Source organism: Solea solea, chromosome 1 (assembly GCF_958295425.1).
Source record: "Solea solea chromosome 1, fSolSol10.1, whole genome shotgun sequence".
Taxonomy (NCBI): Eukaryota; Metazoa; Chordata; class Actinopteri; order Pleuronectiformes; family Soleidae; genus Solea; species Solea solea.
In genome coordinates, this window is record NC_081134.1 from 37,224,732 (window position 1) to 37,251,391 (window position 26,660).

At 42.3% G+C, this 26,660-nt stretch overlaps 1 protein-coding gene across 1 annotated transcript; it reads right to left on the minus strand.

The window, feature by feature from the left end:
- Window positions 1-13,510: 13,510 nt before the first annotated feature.
- LOC131458686 (dermatan-sulfate epimerase-like protein) lies at window positions 13,511-21,437 on the minus strand. The gene has a single exon (XM_058627891.1). It carries the CDS (start codon window positions 20,140-20,142, stop codon window positions 16,456-16,458), a length of 3,687 nt encoding a protein of 1,228 aa, XP_058483874.1. The 5' UTR covers window positions 20,143-21,437; the 3' UTR covers window positions 13,511-16,455.
- Window positions 21,438-26,660: the final 5,223 nt, after the last annotated feature.

Genomic DNA, 26,660 nt, shown 5'->3' on the forward strand with positions numbered 1-26,660 from the left:
ACGGCTCAGGAATCAGCCACAGAGCTTATGGCCTGTCTGATCATTTCAACACAAGTCCTGCTAAGTTAGTGTCGCAACAACAACAGAGACAGTGATGTTCTTATATTTCATTGTGGCACGACTGCTTGGTGAGTGAACGCTCTATCAAAGTGACTTTATGAAGCCAGAGGTTGTGTCATTGACTATGCAAAGCATGCCGCTGAAAAGCTTTTGAATTCAGAGTGGGTTCTTTCTTTTTTTTTCGAGTATGAATTATTCCATTCAAGAGCCACTATTTATCAGAGATGCTATGAAAGTTGCCGTGCTTGATGTCTCACTTTGAAGGCTCTTTAAAGAGTCTCTGCTGATACTTAGGAGAAGAAGAAAAAAAATCACCGCCGCTTCAGAGTGATGTGCTGCTGGGATCAGTGGGTGTGTGAGCCGTGCTCATCAAGTGTAGATTACACAGACTGAAATATGGAGCCACAGAAAAGAAAAAAAAAAAATGATCCAAGCATGGGATCTTGTCATGTGATTACATGAGGAACATGTTCAGGGGAAGTTCAGGGGGAAGGTGTTCAAAGAGGGTGAAAAAACTGAAAAATGAGGTGAACTGGTTAGATTTTTGAGACAGAAAGCAGAAAGTAACTTTTTGTTTCCTCTCAGGACACTTGTACTGCGATATATCAGTGTATTTTAAAGCTCAGCCATGAGGGATTTGACAGAGAACCTCTTTAAGCATCAATGCAGTGTTGAAAGCAATTTCACCTGTCATCTGTAACAACAAAAACAAGACAAAAAACACGTCTGAATACTGGTCGTGCTGGTAAAATAAGCCAGGTTATGTATTTTTATTGACGCTGATACGAGAAAACAGTTCTCCATCACTCCCATTATAACTTTCTTGTTCTTTCATTTATTTGTATTTTTTTTTCTCATCAAATTGCAGCATCCTCGCCAAGTAACCCTAACGAGACTCTGCGGTAAATTGGCATGGCAACCGGAGAAAACAGAGCTAACCAGGTTGATATTGACATTTTGGCTGCCAGACATTTGGCCGCGCAATAAGCCGGGGCTGAGGAACCTTGATCAAAAATGACATCAAATCAAGAATTCTAATTTTCACTCTTCCAGGTTTCTACACTGGCCACGAACGAGGCGGCGTATTCTAACAGCGGCAAAGCAAGGGTTTGAATAATTAGGGTGTTGTGCGCCTTGAAATGATTGCAGTTTGTTAGAGTGAGTTATTATTTTCCAGTTGCTGCTCTTGTCTCACACTGCTGGGACCAGGAGTCTAAAAGTGATATCATGCAGGCATTGCTGAACATGGGAAAAATGTTTTTTTTTTTTTTTTTTTATCATCTTTGTGTGATTTCTCTGAAGGGCAAATGAATGTGGACAAAGTGTCTTGGCGAGATTTCATATGAGCTTGAGGGTTGGCACACAATTGCCCAATTCTGGTTGGACATGATCACACTGTGTGCAGAGCAAACACCATTTCAAGCAATAAACCAACACAAGGGGCTGACAATCTTTAAAGAGAATCTGATTGATTTTCTCAGGAATGAGCTATTATCTACAATCAGTGGCCTTAGGATTAGAAAAGGGCCGCTAAGAGGGACACGGCAGCGGCGGAGGCACGAAGCAAACAGACAAAGCAGGCGAGAGAAAATGGGATTCTTCTAAAAAAAAGAGACAGATGTTTTATGACTGTGAAAAAAAAACAGGACGCTGTTCATTTGACACACGTTTAAATAATGTGAACACAATATAACATACTATTTTTTAGTTTTAAGGAATCATCCCAAACTTTGAAGTGTTCCCTTACTACTTCAAAGCTGCATGTTGGTCCATTGGATGGCTTCAAGCTTTAATCTCGATATCCCATCATGATATGGCGATAACATTCATGATATTTCACATAGTTTCAAAATAAAAGGCCTCAGTTTTGATGCTTAAGGATATATAATTCACATATTTATGACACAAAGTTAATCTGTAAATATCACATTTAAGTGACGGGCCGTGGTAAATCGGCTGATAGGCCGCATGGGGCCTGTGGGCCACGAGTTTGAGACCTCTGACTTCACATTTACATTTAAGCATTTTCATTAAAAGCGTAGATGCTTTTATCCAAAGTGACTTATACAAGAGGAATAAGCTGCGGAGAAGTCTTGGAAAGAAATCCACTAGATAGGAACAGTGGAGCTGACAGACGATGAGAGTGCAGAAGTGCATCCATGTGCAGAAGGTGATAGTGGGGGGGAAGAGCTGGGTCTTCAAGAGCTTCTTGGAGATAGACAGGGACGCCCCGTGTTCTGGTAGCGCCAGCATGGAGCGACGCACGAAAACAGTCCCGACCTGAACCTCTGTCCAGGGCACGCACACAAAAAAGTCAAAAGTTCATATGCAAAAATAAACAGCAGTTTATAATCGGTTTTTGTTCCTATTCAACAGATAAAAAACTGTCCTGTGCTTCCAATAAACAAAACCAAGACCCCAGGTTGGGAACCATGGTCCTAGGGGGTGATACTATTGAATACTATACTCAACATAAGTATAAGCCTGTTCTATTTCTGTCTCGTTCCATCACTTCTGCTGCTGCGACAAAACTGTGAAAAATTGAGAAATTTTGAAGTCAATCAATAAAAGTAATATAACACTTGTTAATATCAGCCCAGAGTGTCATATATGGAGAGATTGCCTCGGGTAATCCGTCGCATATGAAACAAGTGCACTTGTCTGTGCTCATCTGATTAGAAGAGCTCGGGACAGAGCGCTGCCATCAAAACATTTAAATAAATAAATTGACAGTCAGCTACTGTATACTTTTTACAACCCTGTAAAATGGAGCTACAGCAAAATTGGAGGGGAAAAAAAGAGGAAATCCACTTACTGAATCATTTTATTGTATACAAACCTAAATCTCTGTTCCCTTTTTTCAAAGAACAAAGAAATCCACTTTTGGTGCTGCACATATTGCTCAGTCCCACAGTTACTTAAAGATTATGAAAGTCTATAAACACAAATGTCGGTGTTCATCTCTTCTTTGCCAGATTTTTATTACAACTAACACTCTTAAGCTTAAGTGATAAGCGGCATAACTGTGCAAAGTAAAGTGCTTTTACTACTGTTTTCATTTCCACTGAGTGAAAAAAAGCCGAATATTTCCACTCATCCACATCCAAGTTACAAAGTGAAGTCAAACACTGTCAGGCTTTTCAGCCCATGTGGACATATGGGTCAAATATGGTTATTGAAGTCGGTTAATGCCTCAAAGAGACTTCACTCCGAGGCGTAATGGATTATTTAGATTCTCTGGCCACAGAGGTTCTGAAACAGGAACAGGCTTTGATCTCGGACAACAAAATGCTGATGGCAAATTAGTTTGCATAGACGCTGAAGAGTTTGCCCAACTGTGTGGTTCTTTGAGGCGATGAAAATCCCCCCCCCCCCGCAGGGACAGTAAACACGTCGTGAAGTCTTCGTTAGTACATACTGGCGAACTTTTGCCCCCCCCCCCCCAATCATGACAATAAAGAGGGTGCGGGTGTGTTGTCTCCATAGCAACAGTACATGTTCCTTTTTATATGTTGCGTCTCCAGAGGAGGCTGAGAAACACTTAGAAATCCAACCTTTAACATGAACTGTAAACAGCGTGTGTGTCTGCAGCTCCAGCTCCGGGACTCATTACGCTCCACTCGCTGCCACAGGGCCAGACATTCAAAAAAAAAAGAAAGAAGAAGCAGTGCACATCATCTCTTTGTGTGCTACGGTCTCCACTCAACACCGAAGCTACTTTTCACTCGCAGTAAGCATAGACTAAAAAAAGGTTAATCACTGAATACGCAGCAATGTTCACATTTTAGTGAGTAAAACGTCAAATTTAAACTAAAAGGTGGAATTTAGTTTATGTTCTTTCGGCATCTGTGTCTGTAATCTATTCTCCCTTCATGCATTTTGAATTAATTGCGTTTACATGTGCACGTGTGTGCGTCAGTTGTTGTTGCTAACTACCCATAGGGCTCGTAATCCTCGCTGGCGTGACATCAGACAGAATCCTGATGGCAACCTTGATGAGTCGTAACAGAAGTTCACAGAGGAGAAACGCGGGGAATTTGCTTGTTGACAAAGGACGGGGAAGAAAAGGAGATTACTTCAGCATCTTCAGAGCGTGGATGTATCACAGCAGGTGACGAGGTTTATCCTGTCGCAAACGTAACGTCTTGATGCACAGATCTTGTCCCCGTGAAGCCTGGACAGGCTTCAAACGAGCGAGTTTAATCAAATAATAGAGATTGACTTCGAGTCTTGCAGGTTTATCAGTAAATTATACCAGTGTGCCCTGTATGTGTGTGTCCTGAATGATTCGTTTTCACATTGCGTTTTTGAAAGTGACAACACTGCATCTTGCACCAAGTACAGGGTTTGAACGATGAAAACTCGAATGACGGTCACGAAACACTGTGATCAGGTTGATATAGACACTATATTATGGTCCAGGAACTTCTATCATCACGGTTACAACAAAGAATATTTGGTTCATTCAGGAAAGTTTTGATAGCTGTTATCATTTTAATGGATGTTCAAGGATTTTCTCATTTTCACTTTAACACAACTAGATTTATACTCTGTATCTTTGTACCATTTTATACTTTGGATACTTTTTGTTGTTATTCTTATTATTTTGTACTCACGTCTGTTCTACAGGAATACAAGGAATGGAGGTGGTTTAATACAATAAAGACAGTAAATGTTACGTATCACGCAACAGAAGTGTTATAACCAGATAAACATTGGTTTATCTTTGTAATCCATGCAAATGTCTTATGATAATGACTTTGTGCGGACAGTATAACAATCCCAAAGAGGTAAAAAAAGGGCAATATGATTATAAAAAGGTTAATAAACTAACAATAAATATTTGCATGATGGTTTTTGGCAGCAATCAGGAGTGTATTTAAGATTCTTCAAATGTATGTGAAGTAGATGGATAGTTTTTCTTGAGTTCACTGAATTGACTCAAAGTGCTTTTGTAGCTCTGCTCAGTTATAGATTGATTGTTTCTGCTTGTACAGTATTTCTAAATCAGGTATTTTCAACCTTGCCATGTGTTTTTTAAAAGTTCTTGATGTGTGCATTTGAATCGCTATTGTTTTTTCTTTTAGTTTTTTTTGTCAAAATGTCCAGTTCAAACCCTGCGTTTATCCATTGTATTTACTCTTCACAGACCATTAGAGGATTTTTTTCCTGGCGATTAACTTGTCTGACTTTTACAAGTTGACACGGAGCACCTGAATGCACCATTAGTTTTAGCGCGCGAGGATAAAGTATCTCGTTTGAGTTGCAGACACACGGGTCGGACCTCGCCGTCCGACCCAGCCTCGGAATTGAACCGCGGCTTGTAAAAACCCTCTTTGCCGTCGTTAGCGAGTGATTACTTTGGCTAATTCGCTTTGGTCCTGTTGCTCATCACTCGACAGCTTCATCTTTTTATTTACACCGCTCGCACGCTGTCGCAGGTGCAGACCAACGTCAGGAGATCCGACACTGCTCTCTCCCCCCTTTTTTTATTTATATTTTAATAACAACTGACATTTTGCAGATTGCCAAGGGTTATTACTTCCATCAGGAATGTGCCTTATACGAATAATCCAATTTACAACATCCATGTTTGTGATTGTGCACACACAGTACGTGTTAGGTCGCGTGCCGAATAACATGCACAAGCTAGAGTCACTCACATGCATGCACCCGCCCACACGTGCAAGGCCCCACCCTCCCCGGCTGGAGAGGATATTTTCAATTAATCAGGCACCCTCATCAATAATGCATCACCCCTGCAGCCAGTCACTCTTCCTCAGCCTTTTAATGAGGCAGCTCAGCCAGAGGGACACCGTCGACGCGACACTCCTATTATAGACAAAGCTCAGGAGCCGAGCCATGGTGACCGCGGTGGCTTATTAGAGTAATGCCATCATTTGTGCCTTAGAGTAAAATCAAAAGCTGTCAAAGGCTGTTTGCAGAAGGACACAGAAGGATGACGGTAAGCAAACACTCTGGGAGCGAGTGCACCGCCGTGTCATCCCTCCCAGACTCCAAGAACCACAGGTTGTTAAAAAATCGACTCCAGGAATTCCACGGGAGGTTTGTCAGACGTGACGAATTATCGAGAGCAACTGTGCCGTGATGGAGCCACATGTCCCAATTTGATGTAATGTTTTTTTTTTTTTTAAAGTTAAACTATAGATCTGATTTAAGAAAATACCTAAGAGCCAAATATGGTCCAAATAAATCTCCTCAGTGGTAAGCAAAAGATCCTGTAAAAGGTTCAGAGTGCTGTTCTGGACTCAATATTTAGCATTTAGTGCAATCGTCATCGAGTGAAATGAATTGGGTTAGCGATGAAACTAAATCTATACGGTTTCTAATTCCTTTGATTCCTTTGACAAATGTGTGTGTCATGGCAGCAGACAAGGAAAAAAAGAAATGGGAAATTATTGTTTATCATCAAACTCTTCAAGTCGTTTGAATCATGAGTCACAGGATTTTATTGCGACAATAAAAGACGTTTAAATGTGGGGCTGCGACTAATAATTATTTTTATTACCGATCAGTCCGTCGATCATTTGCGCGACAAATTGTTTAGTAGGTTTGAAGTAATGTCAGTAATAATAATACATCGTCCTACTGATTCAAATCTGACTGATCGATCGTCAAAACAGTTGGCAATTAAGTTACTAGACAATGATTGATTAAACAAGTATATGGAGCAACCCTAGATGTAGAGAGTTACGTGTTACACGGATTAGCTTTCAAGACACAAATGTGGGTAAAATGTCCAACCAAACCAGTTCTAGCAACAGTAGACTACACCACTGTTTAGATGAATGCATTGCTGATTGTTACCTAAGGCCATTGTTTTGTCATATACCTGTTTAGGTCTTTATTTGCATAGTAAATAAGCTGCTGTAGAAACTGTGGCACACAATGGCTGCCTCCGTGAAGCAAGGCCCTTGCCTAAAGTAAAAAGGCTTATTCTTAAGCTACGGAAACACACCATTTAATTTTATTCGAATGTGATTATACACCTATACAAACACACGTATGGATGGCATATTGAATTTCTGTCAATAAACCCTGCTTAGTGTGACGCAGTGGAACTTTAAAAGAATGCTTTCGCAGTCATAAAAAGAAGATATAATAAAAAAAATAATCCATGACCGAATTCACACTAATTTAGAGACTGTATCCACAAAACGGCGAGATGTAGTAATAAAGACCGGATTAGCAACCAGGCAGAGCAGGTCCCAAAGTCCCGAGGTTCACAGCAGTGAATAATTACTGACAAATTTGGAAGATTTTTTTCTTCTGAACCTCATTAAGGCCTTCAGGCAATTCCTGCTCTTTTACTGGATGCCCAGGCTTGTCTTAGAAGAACTAAAGCGACGGAATATGTTAAAATCTCGCTTTAAGACGATACTGGTGGTGCATGACCATTCGCAGTCAAGTGGAGTCGAACGCCGTATTGCACGAATGTGTCCAGATGCCCTTTCCAGGAAAGAGATCTGGCTTAAGCCACACTGCATCGAAATCTTATTCAAGTTTGAACACAAGTCTGGAAAGGGTGTAGTCACCTCCCACGTTCAAGAGGCGTAACCTAGACGTATGCAGAAGAAAGAGTGAAAGCTGCTCTTCAGTGGCCGCCATGTTGGATGCATACAAAAGCTGCTGTGATGTCACTTCTCTCGTCCTTGCGTTTCACCCGCCTCTAGCAGGCGTTTGTCATTGGTTCCCCCTTTTTTTTTTTTTTAGGAGATTCTCAAGTTGGCCAAAACAGGCGTCCTTAACACACTGTGTCTGCAGAGCGAAATCAAAATCGCTGGCAAACTCGGTTGAGTTCACCCGGGGTAGAGAACTGGGCAACTTTGCAGACTGAAATAGCTATGAAGCCAGGACCCGGTGGCTCTTGAGACCGGGGCTGTCCTTCTTTTCATTTTCATCCTGCGACAGAGCGGGTCAACGAGGACACTTTTGTCGTCACCGTGTCCTGACGAGAAATGGCACCTTTGAGCATCATCTCTGACAACATGTTTGCTGTTTGTCACGTGTTCCGTTCCTTTCATGTATTCTAAAAATGGCTCTTCAGAGTCGCGGCGGCAGAGTTGTCCTGGCTTTGTACAATTCTTGTGATTTCTTACATCTCTTTCTCTGATATATATATATATATATATATATTTATGTTTTGCCGAGCAGGGCGAGGACGCTGATCTCTAAGGAACACAACCATATGAGCAGAGAATCTGACCATCTGGCTTCCTCTGCTGCTCAAATTCACATGGGACAAGAGAGGAGTGACGACCGTCCCTCATCTCCTGCTGCCTGTCAGTGTCAAGATGTCTCTTTTTAAAAATAAAACACTGTTGTCGGAAGCTGTACGGAGCCAGCACTGCGATAACAAGGAAAAGCCTTCAGGAAATGAAGGTTGTCTTTTTTTTTTTTTTGGACAGAAGGTCACCACAAGGGAAAAGAAAAGGGAAACTCATTTTGAGTTTGCTTTCTTGGAGCGAATCCAGGAGTACAAATAGTCACACTGGGGTGGGACAGCTATGAGAAGAGGGATGATATAGAATCTGTGTGGAGGATAATGATTGGCTTATCTCTGGAGCTCACAGTGCAGGACTCCTGTCAATTCTTTATTCTTGGGAGTAGCTTTCCATCTCTGGCCTGTCAAAAAGTGTATGAGATGGGAATATGTAAGCGAGAGCACGGGGGGAACTTATGCATTTCATTTTCTAAAGACTTTACATCAAGCTGTTGCTCGACTCTTAACTCTGACAATGTCACAGGGGCCGTTACTTCTCCTCAAGACATAAATTCTGCTAATTAGAGATCAATGACTCATGCTTTATTAGGTAATTAGACCATAATAAAATGGCACACCCCCACAAAAAAAAAACAACGGAAACATACTGTATATCCGTGCCCCCCTCTTTTCCCCCCATCAGTTCTTTTGTGTATAACATAAAACATGAGGATGAGCCCCTCGGCAGACATGGTTCAGGAGAGAGCGGTGGCCGCGGCAGAACTTTGACAGTCGGGTTATGGTTTCCTGGTCCCAGTAATGAAGGACTGAGTGTGTCATCCAGGAAACGGGCCTCTCCCCGCGTCTGTCTGTTGGCGAGCCAGCTGGATCCAATCCCTCGGAATAACACCGAGGCCTCAAACGCTGTAGCGTGGCCACACTTTGCTTTAATAGGAAGGAACAGCTCATTAAATCACAAGGGTGGCTAACCATTTCCATAGCAGAATTGGTAAAGTCACATTAGTCAAACACAAGTGCTAAATCACTTGGTTGGTTTTGTGTGTGTTTGTGTACGTGTGTGTTTGCCTTTTTATCTCTTCTTCCAGCCTACACATCAATCTGCTCAGTTTTGCAAAGTTAGCAACCGCAAACCACCGAAATAGGAGAAACAGAGGTGCTGTTCTCTACGGTGGCTCAATTTCCAAGAGTCAGCGATGTGTTTCTCTCCTGCAAAATGTCGATGATGTCCAGAACAAGAGAGGGGATTAAGCAAAATGTCACAAGAGACAGGTTGAGCTGAAGGGATATTGGTTCGTACGGAAAGGGTCACACTTTCAAAGTCAAAAAAGTGAGGAACTTCTCTGTAAATAGAAAAAAATAGACTTTATTTGACTTTAAGAATGAGGAACTTTAACAGAGACACTCAGCTTTAGGGAAAAAAGACAACGGCACTGAAGTTAATTATTTGCAGAACGGAAAGACTTTTGCTTCAAGGACTTTTTAAAAAAGACATTTTAAACACAAATCCACAAAGAACACAATGTGTCTATTAATAGTCCGGCTGAGCAGTTAATGTGGATTTATGTAATTCAGACAAATTCAGCTGGCCATCACACATTCTGTCAAAGAATCAGGAGGAAACTGAGGCAGAGGCTGAGTATAAGAAGCTCCAGGAGTGTTTTGATTTACAACTGTGAGCCTGACTGCCGTGTGGAGATTTGCCTGAAGTGAAATTCAAGAAGCGTCTCATCTGGTCTGATTTCCCTGCGCTATACGACCAGACTGGGCTTCATTAGCAGTTGCCGCTGTGCTTTCTTGGCACGGAGGGTCCCATTTTCACTGCAGAAATGACTTGCCACCAGCTGCAAATTGACAATGCGCCATATTTCCTCACAAGTCAACTCTTGTTAATAGCAGTTTCTGGGATCCGCGTTTTCTCCTTGTTTGCCAAGCACAGCAGCGTCAGCAGCAGGTAAATTTGAACCGCTGGGATCTGAGGACCTCACAGGCAGTGTTTACCGCACTGAAAGAGACTAAATATAGGAGAGCGGCATCGTCTGCTGCTCACATCCTGTGTCAGTGAAGTCTAAGTACACCTGAAGCTTCTTCTTCTTCTTCTTCTTCTTCTGTCATCTGAAGTACGCAGTTGCATCAAGTCGTACGCGTCAAATTTTAGATTTAAAGCTGCAGTGCATAACTCTCTGTGAGTTGTTTGTTGTTGTGGATGTTATAATTCTGCCTCTTTTTGGTCTCTGTAAACAGAAACTGTGTAACATTACTTGCGTGATGCGTTCTTCATGTGAAAACAGCAACTACCAGACCTGGCTGAGGGAGCATTTGTGCGTATACAGCAGCAGAGCAGGGGACAGTAAGCGTTAATTAAAAACAAGGTTGTTTTTTAGTCTGAAACTTTTCAGTCTTACTTCAACCTGTTTGCAGTAGAGCTCATATATATAATAATGAACTCAGGCTTCTGGTAGTCATAGAAAATCCCATTTTGATGCCCTGGAATATGCATTTTGACTGATGCTATGTCAATTTTTGCAACCATGTGTTAAAAAATATCAGCTGAAACTAGTGATTCTCTGCATAAAAATTTTGGAAAAGGCTCATTTTCCCCATAGACTTCCATTCAAATGGAATTCTTTTGCAACCAGCAGAGTCGGCCTCTCTTCCACTTCAAAGGCCTTTACTTTTCTAATCACAATTGTGTGCACCCATTTGAGATTTAAAGTTACGTACTACAGTACAGTTTTAACTTTTAAAACTCTTTAAAAGATAGTGTTGCTCTCCATTTGCAGGCTAATTCTACAGCACAATAGATGTGCACAGTATCAATGATTACTCCTCTCCAGAATATCAGGCTGCTCCTCTCTTACTGATGGTGGCTGCAGCAAAGGTTAATTAATGAGCAGAGGCAGGAGCGATGGCTGCCGGCGAGGGAGAGCCTCTCCTGGGACTTAGATAAAAGGTGGAACAGGGAAGGGTATATGACGACTCAGCTGAAATTGAGTCCCCTTCTTCTATCTGGATAACCTCCGTGTACTTTATAGTCTGAGAAAGCTACTTGATCACTTACCAAAAGCTGCCGCGTGGAATTAGATTATAATGCAGCTTTTCATCATTCCCCCGCCCTGTGAAACCTTATTTCATGCGATGATTACGTACGGGGTTATCAAACGTAAGAGATAATCTACGAGGCAACCTTCTAGTTTAAATTAGCTTCCTGTGACCAGACATCAAAAAGGGTTTTCATAAAGCTCTCTGTTCAGCTGTATTATATTCAGGTGCGGGAATGAATTCTATGGAAACGTGCGCTGACATATAGCTCTATTTTTAGCCTGCCGGTAAGATGCCATTAAATTTAATAGGCAGAGGCAGACTTGAAGTTAATGTATCAACTCGTCTGATTAGCTTTTTATGTGGCGTCCCGTAAAAAGGCCCTGTTATGAGATATAAAATTGGTGGTGCTTACATATAAGGCACTCTTTGGAAGGGGATTTTAGGTTGTATACAATTGCTTCATTAATGTTAATAAACCCCTGACTTGCACATTAATATAACACTTGGGTTGCCAGGTTGTAAAAAAAAAAAACTCTTTCTGGCAAGACTGAAACTGTCTGAGTTTCTTACTCTTTGCTGCTATTATAAATCTTACAGAAAGTGCATTAAAACAGCTAATGAAATTATTATGCAGTTAAGCGTCAATAAAGTCATTAATTAAACCGTAATTGTATCATTCTCTAATGAGATGTCTGATTTTTCAGAGGCATTAAACTGAAATGTATCAATCAATAATTTCAACTTATAATATGCAAGCCTCTTTTTTAAAGCCGTTATATTGGGGTTCATCATTTAGAAGTCATAACTTTGACAATGCTTGATTAATTCTTTATCATATCAATTAAACCTGGTCAATAAAATCTATATAAAAAAACAACTTAAGAAGAATAAATACATTATATAAGCATTAATCTTATAAACATCAAAACAGTTTATGATAATAAAGTTATTAAAGAAAGTCCTACCTTCTGCAATTATAAATGGTAATAGGACATTACATGCACTCACTTTATTAGGTACACCTGTTCATCTCTGTACACGCAACATAACAGTAGAAACTAGACCTGCTTAACTTTTGCCACTATAGTGGATGAACTGTGTACCTAATAAAGTGGCTGGTGAGTGTTTGTGGGTGCAACTGCTTTCTTAATAGTCAAATTACTTCCCAACACTCGATATATTAGTTATAATCCCTTTAATAGGATGAAAAGTATTTCAAATTCTTTCTGACTGTTTATTTTGAAGACACTGATTCTCTCCCGTTAGCGAAGGGACACCTGGACCGCAATCCCTTTATTAACTATTCATAAACCTTTACAAATAAGCAATCAGGTAAGCAGCCATAAATATTAACAAGTCATTATCGAAGGGTTTCTGCAGCTGAAGTCATTAATAAAAGGTTCAGGGTTCACAGCCGTGCTTAGGGAAAGGCGCTATCAGTTAGTAATTTGCAAATGTTAACGAGTTATTGATAAAGAATGTTCTACAATAATTCATCAAGTCTCTCGTTGCAAATGTCGATAGCTAATTGGCCGGTGGTCGGAGCTGGAAGGACAGAGCTCGAGTCCTTAGAGGAAGAATTTTGATTTGACTCCAGTGCAAGAAATAAATCTGTGTTTGATATTTAAGTACAAAACCCATCAGCAAACTAGAAAGTCAGCATTTAAGTATGAATAATGTTTCCTTTGCTGATAATAGCAAGCTTATTACCACTAGATTGTTACTGCTGCTTTGATTTGAATGTGAAGTAGAGCTAATTTTATACGTTTTACACTTTTATACAGATCATTGTCCCAGTCTTTTTCTATTTAGGTATCAGGCCCCTCACAGGAGGAACAAAAGGAACCACACAACAAATAATAGCAGAACCAGAAATACCAGCACTAATACTAACCTGCTGTTTAAGAAGTTGTTTTTCAATGTGAATCTGAGAACACTTGGATTCACATGCGTATTTACATAAAACTGAGAGATTATTTCCGTGACACAGAAGGAATTTGTCTCTTTTTTCCACTTTTTAGATTGGATGTTTTTTAAACAAATACTTTTTTTCCATTTTATTTGATGTGTGTGATGTTTTTTTTTGGAACCAAACTGAAACCATCAGTATTGCTAAGCATTTGTGTATAAAAAAAGTGCAAATAATAATGGTAATACTTAGAGGAGGAGTTATTCTTTATTTTATAATCATAACAACTTAATGTGCAATTTAAAACAAGGGTTGATGAAACAACCACATGGTAAAAGTACATTAAAGTTAATGGGCTTGAAACCGAGTGGATTTCAAGTGTAAAGTAACAGAGCACTGAGTTACTTATGCACACCGCAACATAAATAGAGGCAATAAGCACAACCTGGCAACCCAGCGGTAATGAATACATGTTGATCGACTGTAAACAATTAATTATCCATGATCACTTAAGTAACTTTTCCAATCCAATAAAAAAAAAAGTTATAACAGGAGAAATTGGGGTCGTAAAATCAATTAATAATAGATGCTATAAAAGGTATAAGGGGGCACAATGTAACTAAAATGTTATTCCTCTGTATAATCTATATTGATACTGATGTTATTTATGCACCAGTGGCTTTAATTACCCGCAGATCCCAGGATGACTCGGGATAAGTAACAGCCAGTGAGTGCAAGTCTGGACTTGTAGAAAACCTCCCGACCAAAGCATTTTCCCAAGGTTTTTTTTTTTCTTTTTTTCCCTCCCCTTTTCTTTTTTCAATGAATAATGTGCCTCTGCATGGAGGGATTAGACATACAGGACGCTGCCAGGCACTGGAGCATTGCAGGAAGGAGGGGATAAAGAACAAATGAGTAATGAAATGACTGACTCACTGAGACCGATATGAAACATGAGATGCTGCGAGCTGCTCTCTCTCTCTCTCTCTCTTTCTCCCTAAACCTGCTCATGTTTAGTTCCCGTCTCAGTCGGAGCCCGACAGATGAATCTCACTTGACATGTTTTTAATTGTCGGTTCCTCCTTGTCACGCACGTCACCCCTATACAGTAAGCAATTAGGCCGCCGCCATCCGTGTCTAATACAAACGGAGACTTCTCTGCGACGTAATAAGACACCGAGACCGCAGTCAAAGAAAGCATGTGCAAATTAAAATACATGTTCTGTCCTTTGTTGTGATGGATAATAGTTGGTTTAACACGAGTGCAACCAGTGTCTGCAGCTAATAGGAGCTGATGTCATGTAATCACATACAGTACGAGCACTCCCGGTTGCCAGTATATTTATGAATTTATTATTATTTTTTTTCTCTTTACATTTCATCTTCATGTCCCGCTCCAGAGCCCACAGAAAAACCGTTGTAGAGAAATGATTGTAATTCAAGGCCACAGAAGCATATCCCCACAAGCAAATACAAAACAGAGTTGGTTACAGGATTGCAACACCAAAGTGAAAGCATGTCTGCCAAGTCTACACATTCAAAGACCACAAACATCAAACGGGCTTTCCAGGCAGTCAAGGGTTTTGCTGTTCATCGAGAGGAAAGAAAAAAAAACAAAAAACAACCAAACGGGACTGTTTCTAACTAAGAGAAGATGGAGATTTCCCAAAAGTATGTTGTTTTATTTGCATACAGATGTCTATAATCGAGTGCGCCACTTATATAGAATATGTGATCTCCTTTTTCGGCAAGAGGTTACTGAAGGGTTATACTTTTTTTTTTCATCACAGAGTAGAAATGGTCTCTAACTTCTTTTTTTTTAAAGTACATTTATTTCCAAAACATTGAGCTCGAACTCCTTCAAGACAAAGGGGCGCACAGAGATCATTGAATATCTGATTGACCACAACAGGAAATGGAAACTTGTCCTGTGTGAATTTCCTGCAGGCCGTTAAGAGTGAAGATAGCACTGCAATATAACACAGGATAAGCCTCCGTTGTGGCGTTTCTTTTTTTTACAGATTAATATGAGTAGCTGAGGGGGATGCTTTGGAAATTGCTTTGACGAGAAATGTGTCAAGGCTGACAGATGAGATTTTTTTTTTTCCTTCCCAGTTTGATCCCCCATTTAGCACTTCCCTCTCATCTAATTCAATAAATGCCAAAGGGAGTTATAATAATCGTATTAATTCTCGATCCTTTGGGATATGCGTCTTTGGAGTCCATAAATACTTAGAACTTTCCTTCTTTGAGACCTTATTATCTTCCGAGGTTTGAGATTCCCAGGCTTATCAAGTACGCACAGTAAAAGTTAGCTTTGGAAAAAAGCACTGAATCCCACGTACAATCAAAAGAGTCCCAGTGAAAGTGCTAAGTCGCCAAACTGTCATGACATCATTGAGCTGAGAAAAAAAAAAAATCCTTCTACTGATGTAATGAAAATACAATCCATATATGTCTGCATCATAACAATAAAGCATGACTGTCATCTTGTTGCCCTCTGCTTGGCTTTGAGTCTGTACACTGCAGCATTTATTTACAGTTTTAAAGGGAAATGGCACTCAAAACACTCCCATATTAAAATCCACGACAGCCAAATCCGCCTCCCAAAGCTACAAACCGAGCCTGTTAATAATTACAAGTCTTATTTCTTAATGATCTTAATGACAAATCTGATGTGAACTTCCCTTGATTCCCTTAAAAAAAAAAAAATCAGACACCACAGATTAGCAACAGAGGCAGGAAAAAAACCCACTTGCTTTTCATCTCTTACTAAGACACAGTAAATAATCTCTCACTGAGAAACTGAGCTGTTCTTGAATGCTGCAATATCATGGAAATTAGGCTGAAATTCAGTGGCATCCGTCTGAAGCAGAGGTCTAAAGTTTCACTCTATAAAAGAAGCTCTACAAGTGCTGCTGACGAAAAAAAAAACAAAAACAAAACAGAAGCTCCCTTTTCACCTATTTTAATGTAAAATATTCCTCCCTCGCTAACATCTGTTCATGTAGCCAGTACAACACCATACGTCCCCTCAAAACAAATACAAAAACAACCTAGAGACAGAAATGCTACGCAGTTAACTTTTAGAATCTCCCTTGTTTTTTTTTTAAATTTAATTAAGTCAGTGCAAAAAGAAAAGTCCATGGCAGCTACAGTAAACTAGACAGCTCAACATCAGCTGACCAGCAGCAGTGAGTTAACTAGCAAACCGGGTGTAACCCAGCCTCTTCATGACACTTCCGCACACGTCCTCGACGAGTCTCATGTCCTTGCGAGGCATGTTCCGTCTCCACATGTTTATATTGGCTGGTGAAATGTCTCCTTCATACATCAGATTGTACAGGTTCGTGGAGGTGGTGAAGATGAGCTGGTTGAGGGCTGTGGGCGACACGGGCACCCCCAGGAACGTGTGTATGTTTTCCGCCGTCTCCTGCGGGAAATTGACCACATCCTCAAACCTCACTTGGAGGTAGGTCTCCTCTGGGAGGCTCTCGCTGACTCGCATTACTGCGGCGGTGTGAGCCAGCCACAGATGAGCCAGGATCAAGACCGGGTTCGTCTCGGAACGGGACAGCAGCCTCTGGATCATTTTAAACTCTGGTGCCACACTCGGGCACCCGTCCCTCCCGACGTCCCTCTTGAATATCAAGGAAAGGTGCTGTGGGATGTTTTTAAGGGAATACAGGCTGGGTTTGCTGTTGTAAAGCATGAGGTAAACCCACGCTCGGGGGTCTCTCACCAAGTAGATCGACCTCAAAGAGTGTCCCACCACCTCCTGAACGAACGGCAGTTTGAGCGCCCAGCTTCCACTGCGCATGCTGAGGACGACCCGTGCATCAGGATACTCCGCAACATGGCGTCTCATCTCCCTGACATACTCTGCATCTCTGTCTAGACTGGCTTTCAGTTTGCCCTTCAGCTCAGACGCCTGCTCCCGTCTCCTGGACCGTTTCTTTCTGTCCCTGGGGGAGGCAACTTTCTGAGGCTGTTTCACTCTGCTGCCCTCCACCAGCTGAATGTTTTGCAAGTGCAGCTTGGTGTTTTGGACCAGCGAATGAAACCAGCCCTGAATAACCTTAAACCGTCCGCGCTCTGCGTCTGACCTTGACCACTCACAGGCATCGACCACGGAGTCAAACTCAAACTCAGTCTCGGGAATGTCCATGTGCTCGGTGGGAACCCTAATGTAAACAAAGTCCGAGTTGTTATAAAAAAGATGTTTGAGTATTTCTGACCCCGATCCAGGCAGGGTTGTTATGACAACAGTGGGGAGGGGGAGCCGGTGCTGCTCGTACAGTCTGATCTGTTTGTTTACCTCGCTTTTGGCACCCACACCTTTCCATTTTACCCCGCAGAGAAGCTGATCGCAGCTGTTTGACACAAACAGCAGCTCTGCGATCCACAGGATGAGCACAGAGAGCAGCGCGTAACGCATCAACTTGCTGAAGCAGACGTAAAACTTTCTCTGCATGGTCAGAAAGCCTATGGCCACACAGAGAACAACCCCGGCTATTACGTTGACTGTGAAACCAAAGTCAAACAGCTGATTATCGCTGCTAATTTGTTTGGGGATGAGTTGAGTCCCAAGGCCAAATCGAGTGATTTGATATCTGTCCTCAACTTTACAGTGACCTCCAAATCCTAAATAATTCAACCTTGCGCCTATGTCTTTATAGTTTGTAGCAATGGAGACTATCCTCTCTGTGTTATTGATGGTTAAAGAAAGCCTCACCCCATTTTTGCTATTATCTACAAATTTACAGCTGGACACTTTGACGTACGGCCCGTGTAAGACATAAGCGACTCTGCTGACTGTGCCCGTCATCGGGAAAGTGACGTTGACGTACTGAGTCCACCTCTTTTTAAACTCGGCCGCCTGCTCTGCCTCCTGTATCCTGGAGTCGGGGCTGTGACCCTGGGTGTTGAACCAGAACATTTTATAATGAGCATCCCACACGTCCATCATGGCGCCGTTGTATTTGTCCATGAATCTGAAAGGAACATATTTGAAGTCAATGTCAAGATTGTGGAAAAAAGCGCTGAAGGACTTCACGGGCGAATCGTCCCGCTTCTCAACGTGGTCGAGCACCAGCAGTGTCTGTGAGTTGAGCAGCACCAAGGCTCTGAAAACACTCTTCAGTCTCATTGCAGGGGAGTACGCCAACACAGCCTCCCCACTCACAAACATGGTGTCTCTGTGTGAGGAGGCGACAATTACCTCCCCTCGAGCATCACCTACACCTTCATCAGTCCAGCGCAGCCACTTTGCACACTCCCCCAGCTGACCCTCCCACGGACTGTTGCACAGGCTGGTGGGAGAGGGGCTGAACACCAAAACATTGTTCAGGTAGCTGTACTTTGGGCCATAAAGTGCTTCAGACACAAATACTTGTCCATTAGGAGCAAACGTGAAGGAGTTCTGGTCTGGGTGCTCGTGACCCGGGTTAAAGCTGTTCCAGCCATCCACCCAGGAGTAAGGCTTGTCATGGACAATGTCATATACGGCTCGGCCTCCCAGCCTGCTCGACTTAAAGGAGACAAAAGTGTTACCCTGACCGTTGGGAAGACCTGCTCCATAGGTAACCACACCCCAGTTTGAGAAAATATGCATCCTCGCTTTGCCAAAATCATTGGGGGGCAGCGGCGTGAGGTGCGAGTTGTACCAGATGTATTCTGTGTGAAGTGTAGCCCAGCGCTGAGCCGACGACTGCCCCATGGGGCCGTCCTTGGGTCGGTGCTTTCTAATCTGCTGAGCCAGCCAGTTACCCGTGCCGTTCCTCATGACAAACGTGTCAAGGAAAACAAGCTGGCTCTCTGGCCCGTAGAACCAGTTGTAGTTAGAGTCCGCTATGCCAACGGTCCTCTGAAAGCCCGGTAACAGTGTGGCGTAATAGAAGAAGAAGTGTCCCCGCAGCCAGTTGTTCTGCGTGTTGTCGATGCTGAAGTGGCGCTGAGCTAAGAAGACGTACTGCGTGATGGACTTGGCCGTGTAGCTCCCGTAGGCGACTCCCTCATCCAGGGAGCCGTCGACGACGTGATTCAGGAGAAACATCGTTTTCTCCATGTAGTTCACCGCCACTTGTTTCCATATCATGGACTCTGGGTCATCGTGCGAGCCGACCACTATTGCACCAGTCAGGATGGCTAATATATTTGTAGTTTGATGATTTTGGAGATACTGTTTCCCCCAGCCTCTGTACTTGGAGAGTTCGTACAGCTCTACGGTCTCAGAGCGGATTTTCTTGAGGTAAACACGTTGTCTGTTCTCATCCAGTCGAGAGTAGATGAAGTCATAAGCTGTAGCGAAACCAGTGAGAGAGTGTGCCATGGGCACCTCATCATTAGGCGCACTGGTAACCTTCCAGTCAGGATATTCAGCCATTCTGTCCATAAACTTGATAAGAAACTGCAGAGCAGCTGAGTCCTCGGGGCACAGCAGGCAGTAGAGAGCTAGAGGGGGCAGGTTGTTCCCATAAATCTCATTCCACTTGCTTGTAAACTCCTCGTGTTTCACGGGAGGCATGTAAACGGGAACATTAGAAAGCATGGTGAGCACAGCCGCCCGGATGACTTTAAATATGTGACTGTGGGTGGTGGAGGACTTCTGCCTCAAGTGCAGCACATCAACTTGGTTAAAGTACAGGTTTGGATGCGAGTCAGCAGACTGGAGTTTCCACTGCTCGGCCGCTTTGTCTTGTGTGAGCTTGACCTGCAGCAAGTCATCCGTGAAAACGTCTCTGTCTGTGGCATTGAAGACACCGGAGAAAGCAGTCCCCACTGCGAAGAGTGGTAGTAAAAAAACAGAATACACCACCCAGTTCACAGCCATGTTGCCAGGCATCTGTGAATGCATTTTACTGGATTTCAAAGTCTTTTCTTTCATTTAAAAAAAATACATTGATATAGTGTCCCGTCAAATTTTGAAGTTGTGGTTTCAGGATTTAAGTCTTTTTTCAGAGACATAATAGTCCATAAAACTGATTTCTCAAAAAGCAATGCAGTGTCATAGTGAAGAAAAAGGGGAAAACAGAATATAGCCTCCAGGTATCAGCCATGCTGTCTGGCAGATGTGAGTTCTTTTTTTAAAAACTAGTTTTCAAAAATGCTGAAGCGTTCTTCCTTTAAATGGCTGTCCCATAACTTGTGATTTCAGAATTATAGTTCATGGTATGTTATAGTTGTTTAATAGTCCATACATTGGCATTTAAAAAATCCTGTGCCACCACAGTCTGACGCATGATGGTCAAGAAAAGAGGGGAAAAAACTTTAGTGCAAAAGCAAACATTATCCATATCCAGTTTGTAGACGCAGGAAAACATTAAAATTCCAAAAACATCAGATGTGAGGGAGGTCTGCTCCTCTCTTTGGTCTGCTTTTCAATTTAAATCCACTCCTGGTGACATTTTTTTCCCTGCGTCCTCATAGTGATGCGTGTTCTCGTGCCGAAGCATCTCCCCCCCCTTCACGCGTGCGCCACCACAAACTAGTATCGATCTCCTCCCCGTCCAAAAAGAAACATCTCCTCGCGGACAAACAAACATTCGTCAGCCCCAGTCTGTATCCGGTCCAATCACAGCCGCCGCGAGGCTCCGTGCGCAGCCCGACCGAGCTGCACCATCCGCGGACGAGATCATCATCACCACCACCGTCATCCTCGCTGGGTCTCCCCGCTGCAGAGTCTCCACACTGTCCGCTGCTTAAAACTGCGCATCCCGATCCATGTGTGTCGTCTTTAATCCACTGTCTTTTTTTTTTTTACGGATGTGGCTTTGATTATAAAAAGGAGAAGTCCGGGGAAAAAAAGGAGGAAAGAAGTTGTCGTCACTCCTCAAGTATGCAAAGAATGACACATTTTCCCCATTGTCCGCGCAGGAAACAGTTGTATCAGGCTCCAGGTTGAAGCAGAGTCCTCATGTGAAAAAAGGGGGGAAATCTGCAGCTGTGGATGATGTTTTTACGCATTTCTCCAGACGCACGAGTCCCAAGTCAGACTGCAGCAGCGGCTACAGTAATCTCCAGGACGGACGTGGGTCCCCCCGCTGCGTCCTCCCGACTGTTCACTTCTCTCCAGCTCAGTTTGATTGTTTTCCCTCTGCACTGGATGGAAAATTTCCGCCGTGCAAACTGTAGAGGGAGCCGTGACTTCAGAAGCCCAGCCTCACGTCTCATCCTGTGGAGGAGTGGGAAGGCTCAATAATATTCATCTCTTAAAAAAAACAACACCCGTCTTTCTAACAGGCTGCTTGACTCAGTCAGTGTGAAGTGTGAGGCTGCAGATGGAAAATCACACACTCGCATTCAACACACCACACGTCATTGGACATTTTTTGGGACTTTCTTGGGATAATAACGTGACAAAATTGGCAAAATATGTTATTTTAATAACAAATATTCATACATTGAGCTTTCACGAAACAATCCCCATGTATTTGATAAGGATCAAGTGGCTTGAGTGAGTTTTTTTTCTAAAATAAACACAAAAGTGTGACTTTTAGTAGTATGGTAGTATGGAAGTTTTAAAGAGAAGCACGTCAGTCAAACTATTGTGAAATGAATCACACGACGTTGACAAAGCACATCAGCGCCACACCACTATCTCCGTTTCCAGGTTAGATTTCGTGTCTGTGGAGACACACACAGTGACGCACAGGCGAAGGGGGCGGAGCCCTTAATATAACAGCCATTTTTATTTCTTACTTCATTATTAACTTGTTTATTTACTAAGAAAGCTAGCGCTATAAACAAAGATAGACGATAATGATGTATTTTTATGCGTTTGTCTTGGCATTGATTAATAATTATCAGGTTAATAAGGTATGACTTAAGGATTCTGAATGTAGATTTATTCATATAGCGAAAAGAAAAAAGTTGTTTTTATCCAATATCAGGCTGAATAAACACTGGATGTTTTACTGAGCACAAGGCAACAAAACATACAATAGAGGTCAAAAGGCCACCAGTAACTAATCTTTAGATAATGACAAGGACGCTGGAAACATGCAGGCTAGGTGGTGGGATCATGATAAACAGGTGAAACTTTACAGGAAGCAGACTCTGAAATGAGAGGCAATGGTGATTATTTCAAAATAAAACAGGAAACAGAACTCAGGATGTTACAAGTGACTATAGTTCTGTGCACTATTATAAAGATATGAACGCATACTGCAGTCTTAGCATTAGCATTAACCGATATATCCCATTAAAGGTGACATTGAATGCTTGTATCGCACATGTTATGGAGGTCTACTTACATATATTAACTTGTTTTCATGGTTAAAAACCTCCCAGTCGCTGCAAACGAGCCAATCAAAATATCTCCTCACTGACGCTCTCGTCAGCCGCGCTGTTTCAGACCAAAATCACACCCCCAGGACGTGGACTGTGTTGTGATTGGCCAGCCAACGAGAGCTTTCCCACTGTCCTGTGATTGGCCAGGTACCTGGAAGTGACGTAATTGGTAGGCCAGCTCTCAGATACACAGCTCCCCCTCTGGCACGGTGGATGCTCTGCATCTCACCAGCTACAACGAGAGTAGTTCTTCTTCTTCTGCGGTTGAATGTACGCAACCGGACTAGTGCTCGCACCAGGAGGCGCTACGGTGGTGAGAGGAGTGGTGAGGTTTACTGATGACAACATCAACATACGGAAGTGCCGATCTGCTTCGCAGAGCCCAGGAAAACAATAAAACCCTATTTTCTCAGCAGTGGCTGAACTGTTTGTTCTGAAACTTTGGGGTTTCATAAACGAGGTAATGACGCAGATACACACACAAACGCAGCGTTAATTGGAGCTTCCGGTCTATGTCGCCTTTAACATATTTCATTTTAAATCAACCTTTTGTTTTGCCCAGAAGATTTCAGTGCACCTGTTTTTTTCCCTTCCTCGTCTCTTTAACACTTTTCCCGAGGCCGACAGGAAACCTCCGATAACCTCAGATGCATCCTACCTCCGAGAAACGCGTGACATTTTCCCTGTCCTCACACTTGGACGCCGTGGACTCTCATCCCCTCGCTGTGTGTATATTAGGTTTCCTGTGCGCCGTGTTCCTTTAATGATGGATCGCTTCCTCTGTACTCAGGTCACATGTGTGTTCCGCAGGCATGCTTTCCCACAGGGAACACTGTTGCATGCTGCCGCTCTTTTTTCTTCCTTCTTATCAAGATTGCCAAGAGGAAACATGCCTAGTAATCTGCCTTTAGGCCACACTCGCAGACAAGATACATGCATCAAATTAAACAGTGATGATAATCTCAAACTCGCGTCAGTTAAATCGCTTCTCGAACATAAAGACAGCGCATCAGGAAGCGGGAGGAGGCTTGAAAACCCTTTCAAGATCCAACATACTCTTAGTAGGTTCCTTTAAGAGAGATTGGATTTCATTTTTAGCTCATGTCCCTCTTCTGCAACGTACGCTTATGTAATGTGAAAATATCTATAATTATGTCATTGTATACATATTGCACAAAGTGCTCTTGTCATCAGTCGTCTGTTGGCGACAGCTGTGGACGCAGCAGGTTCTTTTTTTTCCTCCTCTCCTTGTCGCAACTCTCACGCCGTTGAACAGATAAATCCTATGAAGGAGCAGGAAACTGTGTCGGCGTCTTTGAAAAAAAAACTCTTTATGAGGGGAAGTAGGAGTAGTAGAAACCCTTTATTTCACATGGATACAAATATGATGCAAGTGCGCGACTGTTTACAGTTGCAGTACAATTTGGAACCAGTGGCAGGTAGTACACGTCGACTACTTTAGTTTCAAACACCAAGGTGGTGCTGGCCAAACTTTAAAACCTGATGCTTCTTTAATAAACGGCTGAAGTTACAATGGACTACCACTTGATTGAGTTCCCTCTCCTTTGCCCAATTTCTACCAGTAAATAGGGCTGGGCGGATTGATCTAAAATATCGATAGTATCGATACTAACGTTGGTATTGGGTATTGATCGATACTTGTGTGATGAGATCGATTCTTAAGTTTCAGTTTCTCTTCTTGTGTGGCTGCATGATGGCAGAACGGACGAGGAGCGCTGTTTGGAGTTTTTTTTACAGCTGCAAATCAAACCACTGCAACCTGCGATGTTTGCGATGTTGTTAATTGCAAATGCAGATTACCACCCCAAAAGGGAAATTTAAGTTTTAAGTTTTCTATAAACATTTCTGAGTTACTTAATAAAAGTATTTTTATTTTTCTGACAGTAATTGCAACACACCTGAGAAAGGATTTTCTCCAGGTCAGTTAGTAAGTGAGAGAAGAAGCTCAATAAAACAGAAAAATGTAAACAATTTTTCTGAGTTACTTAATAATAGTATTTTTATTTGCCTGAAAACTTTGTCCTGTGTTTTATTATCATCATAAACATGATTAATTAAAGGAAAACTTCAAATTTGCATATTGATGATGCATTCACTTAATAAATCATGATACATTGCTCTCCCCTACACAAAAGTAGATGGTAGTAGTAAAAAGTATCGGTATTGGTATCGGTATCGGCAATACTGGCCCTGTATTTACTTGGTATTGGATCGATATCAAATTTTGCAGTATCGCACAGCTGTACCAGCAAATCCAATCTCCTGAACATTCATGAAGGTTACTGCAACAAAACAACACCCACTCTATCAGAGGATGCAAGTTGGAGCTTAAATAAACCCAAACAGTTATGTCTCAGAGGGAAAAACATCCCACTTTTATTTTTAAAGATAAGACAGTAGTGATGTGGGCTTTTTTTGTTTTTTTTTTGCAAGACCCCCCTCCAAGAGCTCGGCGCACAGCAGACACATGCAAACAGACTCAATAAAAGCAAATGATGAAAGCAACTTTGTAATGGCATCTCGAGAACAAGACTCAAGCAACGTGAGAGAACACACAAGGAAAGCGCTGAACGTTGCACCACACAATGCAATGGGAAATACAACAGATGTGTCCTTTAATTCCTGCTTCTCACTTCTCCCCGTGTGTTAGTCATGAAAATGGTTGCATGCATTGTTCATCTGCAGCGAAACACTGCACTAAACACCTTTGTGATGTGGGGAAAATGGGAGGATGCTTCACCAATACGGTGGTGTACTGCGGCCGCACGAGCCGGCGCCTCTTCTTTCTCAACATTCACACGAATACAGCGGAAAAAGAGGCAGTGAAACGAGGAAGGCGCCGTGTTTCGTTATTGTGCAAAAATGTGTCAAAGGAAAGCTCATGAGAACAGGAAACATAAAGTGCGATAAACTGTGATGGAATAAGTCTTGAGCAAAAAGGGCATAATGTGCTACACACATACACATTCACCCATATATCAAGCAAATTTGAAGTTAAATAATACAACTTATGTTCATTCACGTTCAATAGAGGCTGAACGTTTTGTATGGGAATCAGGAGAGCGGGTTCTTTGACACATGAGCGGATGTAGGAAATGTATCCGTATTCACTCTCTTTCCTCTAGTTCCTGCATCTTAGAAAATATCATTACTGGCTATAAAGACCTGCAGGAGACTCTGACGCAGTGAGTGAAAGTTCTTTTAACGTCTCTGACGTTAATGCTCTGGTATCATGTTACATACAGTATGAGGGATCCGGGCGATTCCTCGGGCTTCAGTTTCATGTCAGTCTCTGGTCCAACATCTTCTCGGCTGCACTTTGTGGTTTAAACTAAATGTCTTTGATTTATAAAATAATAATAAAAAAAAAAAATCCATAGGTGCATTTTTCAGACTCAGACAGCGGGGTGTTGAGAGTCATTAAATTTAAACTGCATTGTGATTTAATAAAGTCTCCAACTTCACTTTGCTGTAAGATATTGGCTTTTTCTGCTGCAGCCGTCACTGCAGGTCTGCAGTCTGGATATCTGTTTTGACGAACTTTCACTCTCGGAAAAACTAAATCCAAGTTTAAAAAACGTTAAAGTTGGATTTTTTTCCCCTCTGCCTCGTGCACTATACCCACACTTTCATTCCCATTAATCGTCCATCTGTTCAACCTCCACATTTCTCAGCAGAGCGTTTTTTTTGACTAATTTGATCTCCATTTAGGCACTTACGTTAGGTCCTGCCTTCACAGTCAAACGATGCTCCAAATGAGCATCAAGGGAGAGTGTGTGTGTGCGCGTTGCATGCGGCTGCCGTCCATTACAGCTTTACACCGAAACTAAGCGGAATGACTTCTAATCATCACATCACCCTGTCACACTCTGCAGTGAACGAGTGAGCATCCTTATTAGAGAAAGTCTCTGTATGGTGAAAAGGAGTGAATGATGTCATCCATAGTAAACTAACACTCTAATCACTCTCAAGCCACAGGGGCCCGAGGTCGAGGGGGAGGTCCTCCAGTTGTTGCTTGCCCCTGGCTGCCATAGCAACACCTCAAGCGCGTCTGATCACAGTGGATGGTAGATTGTGAGATTACCAGGAATG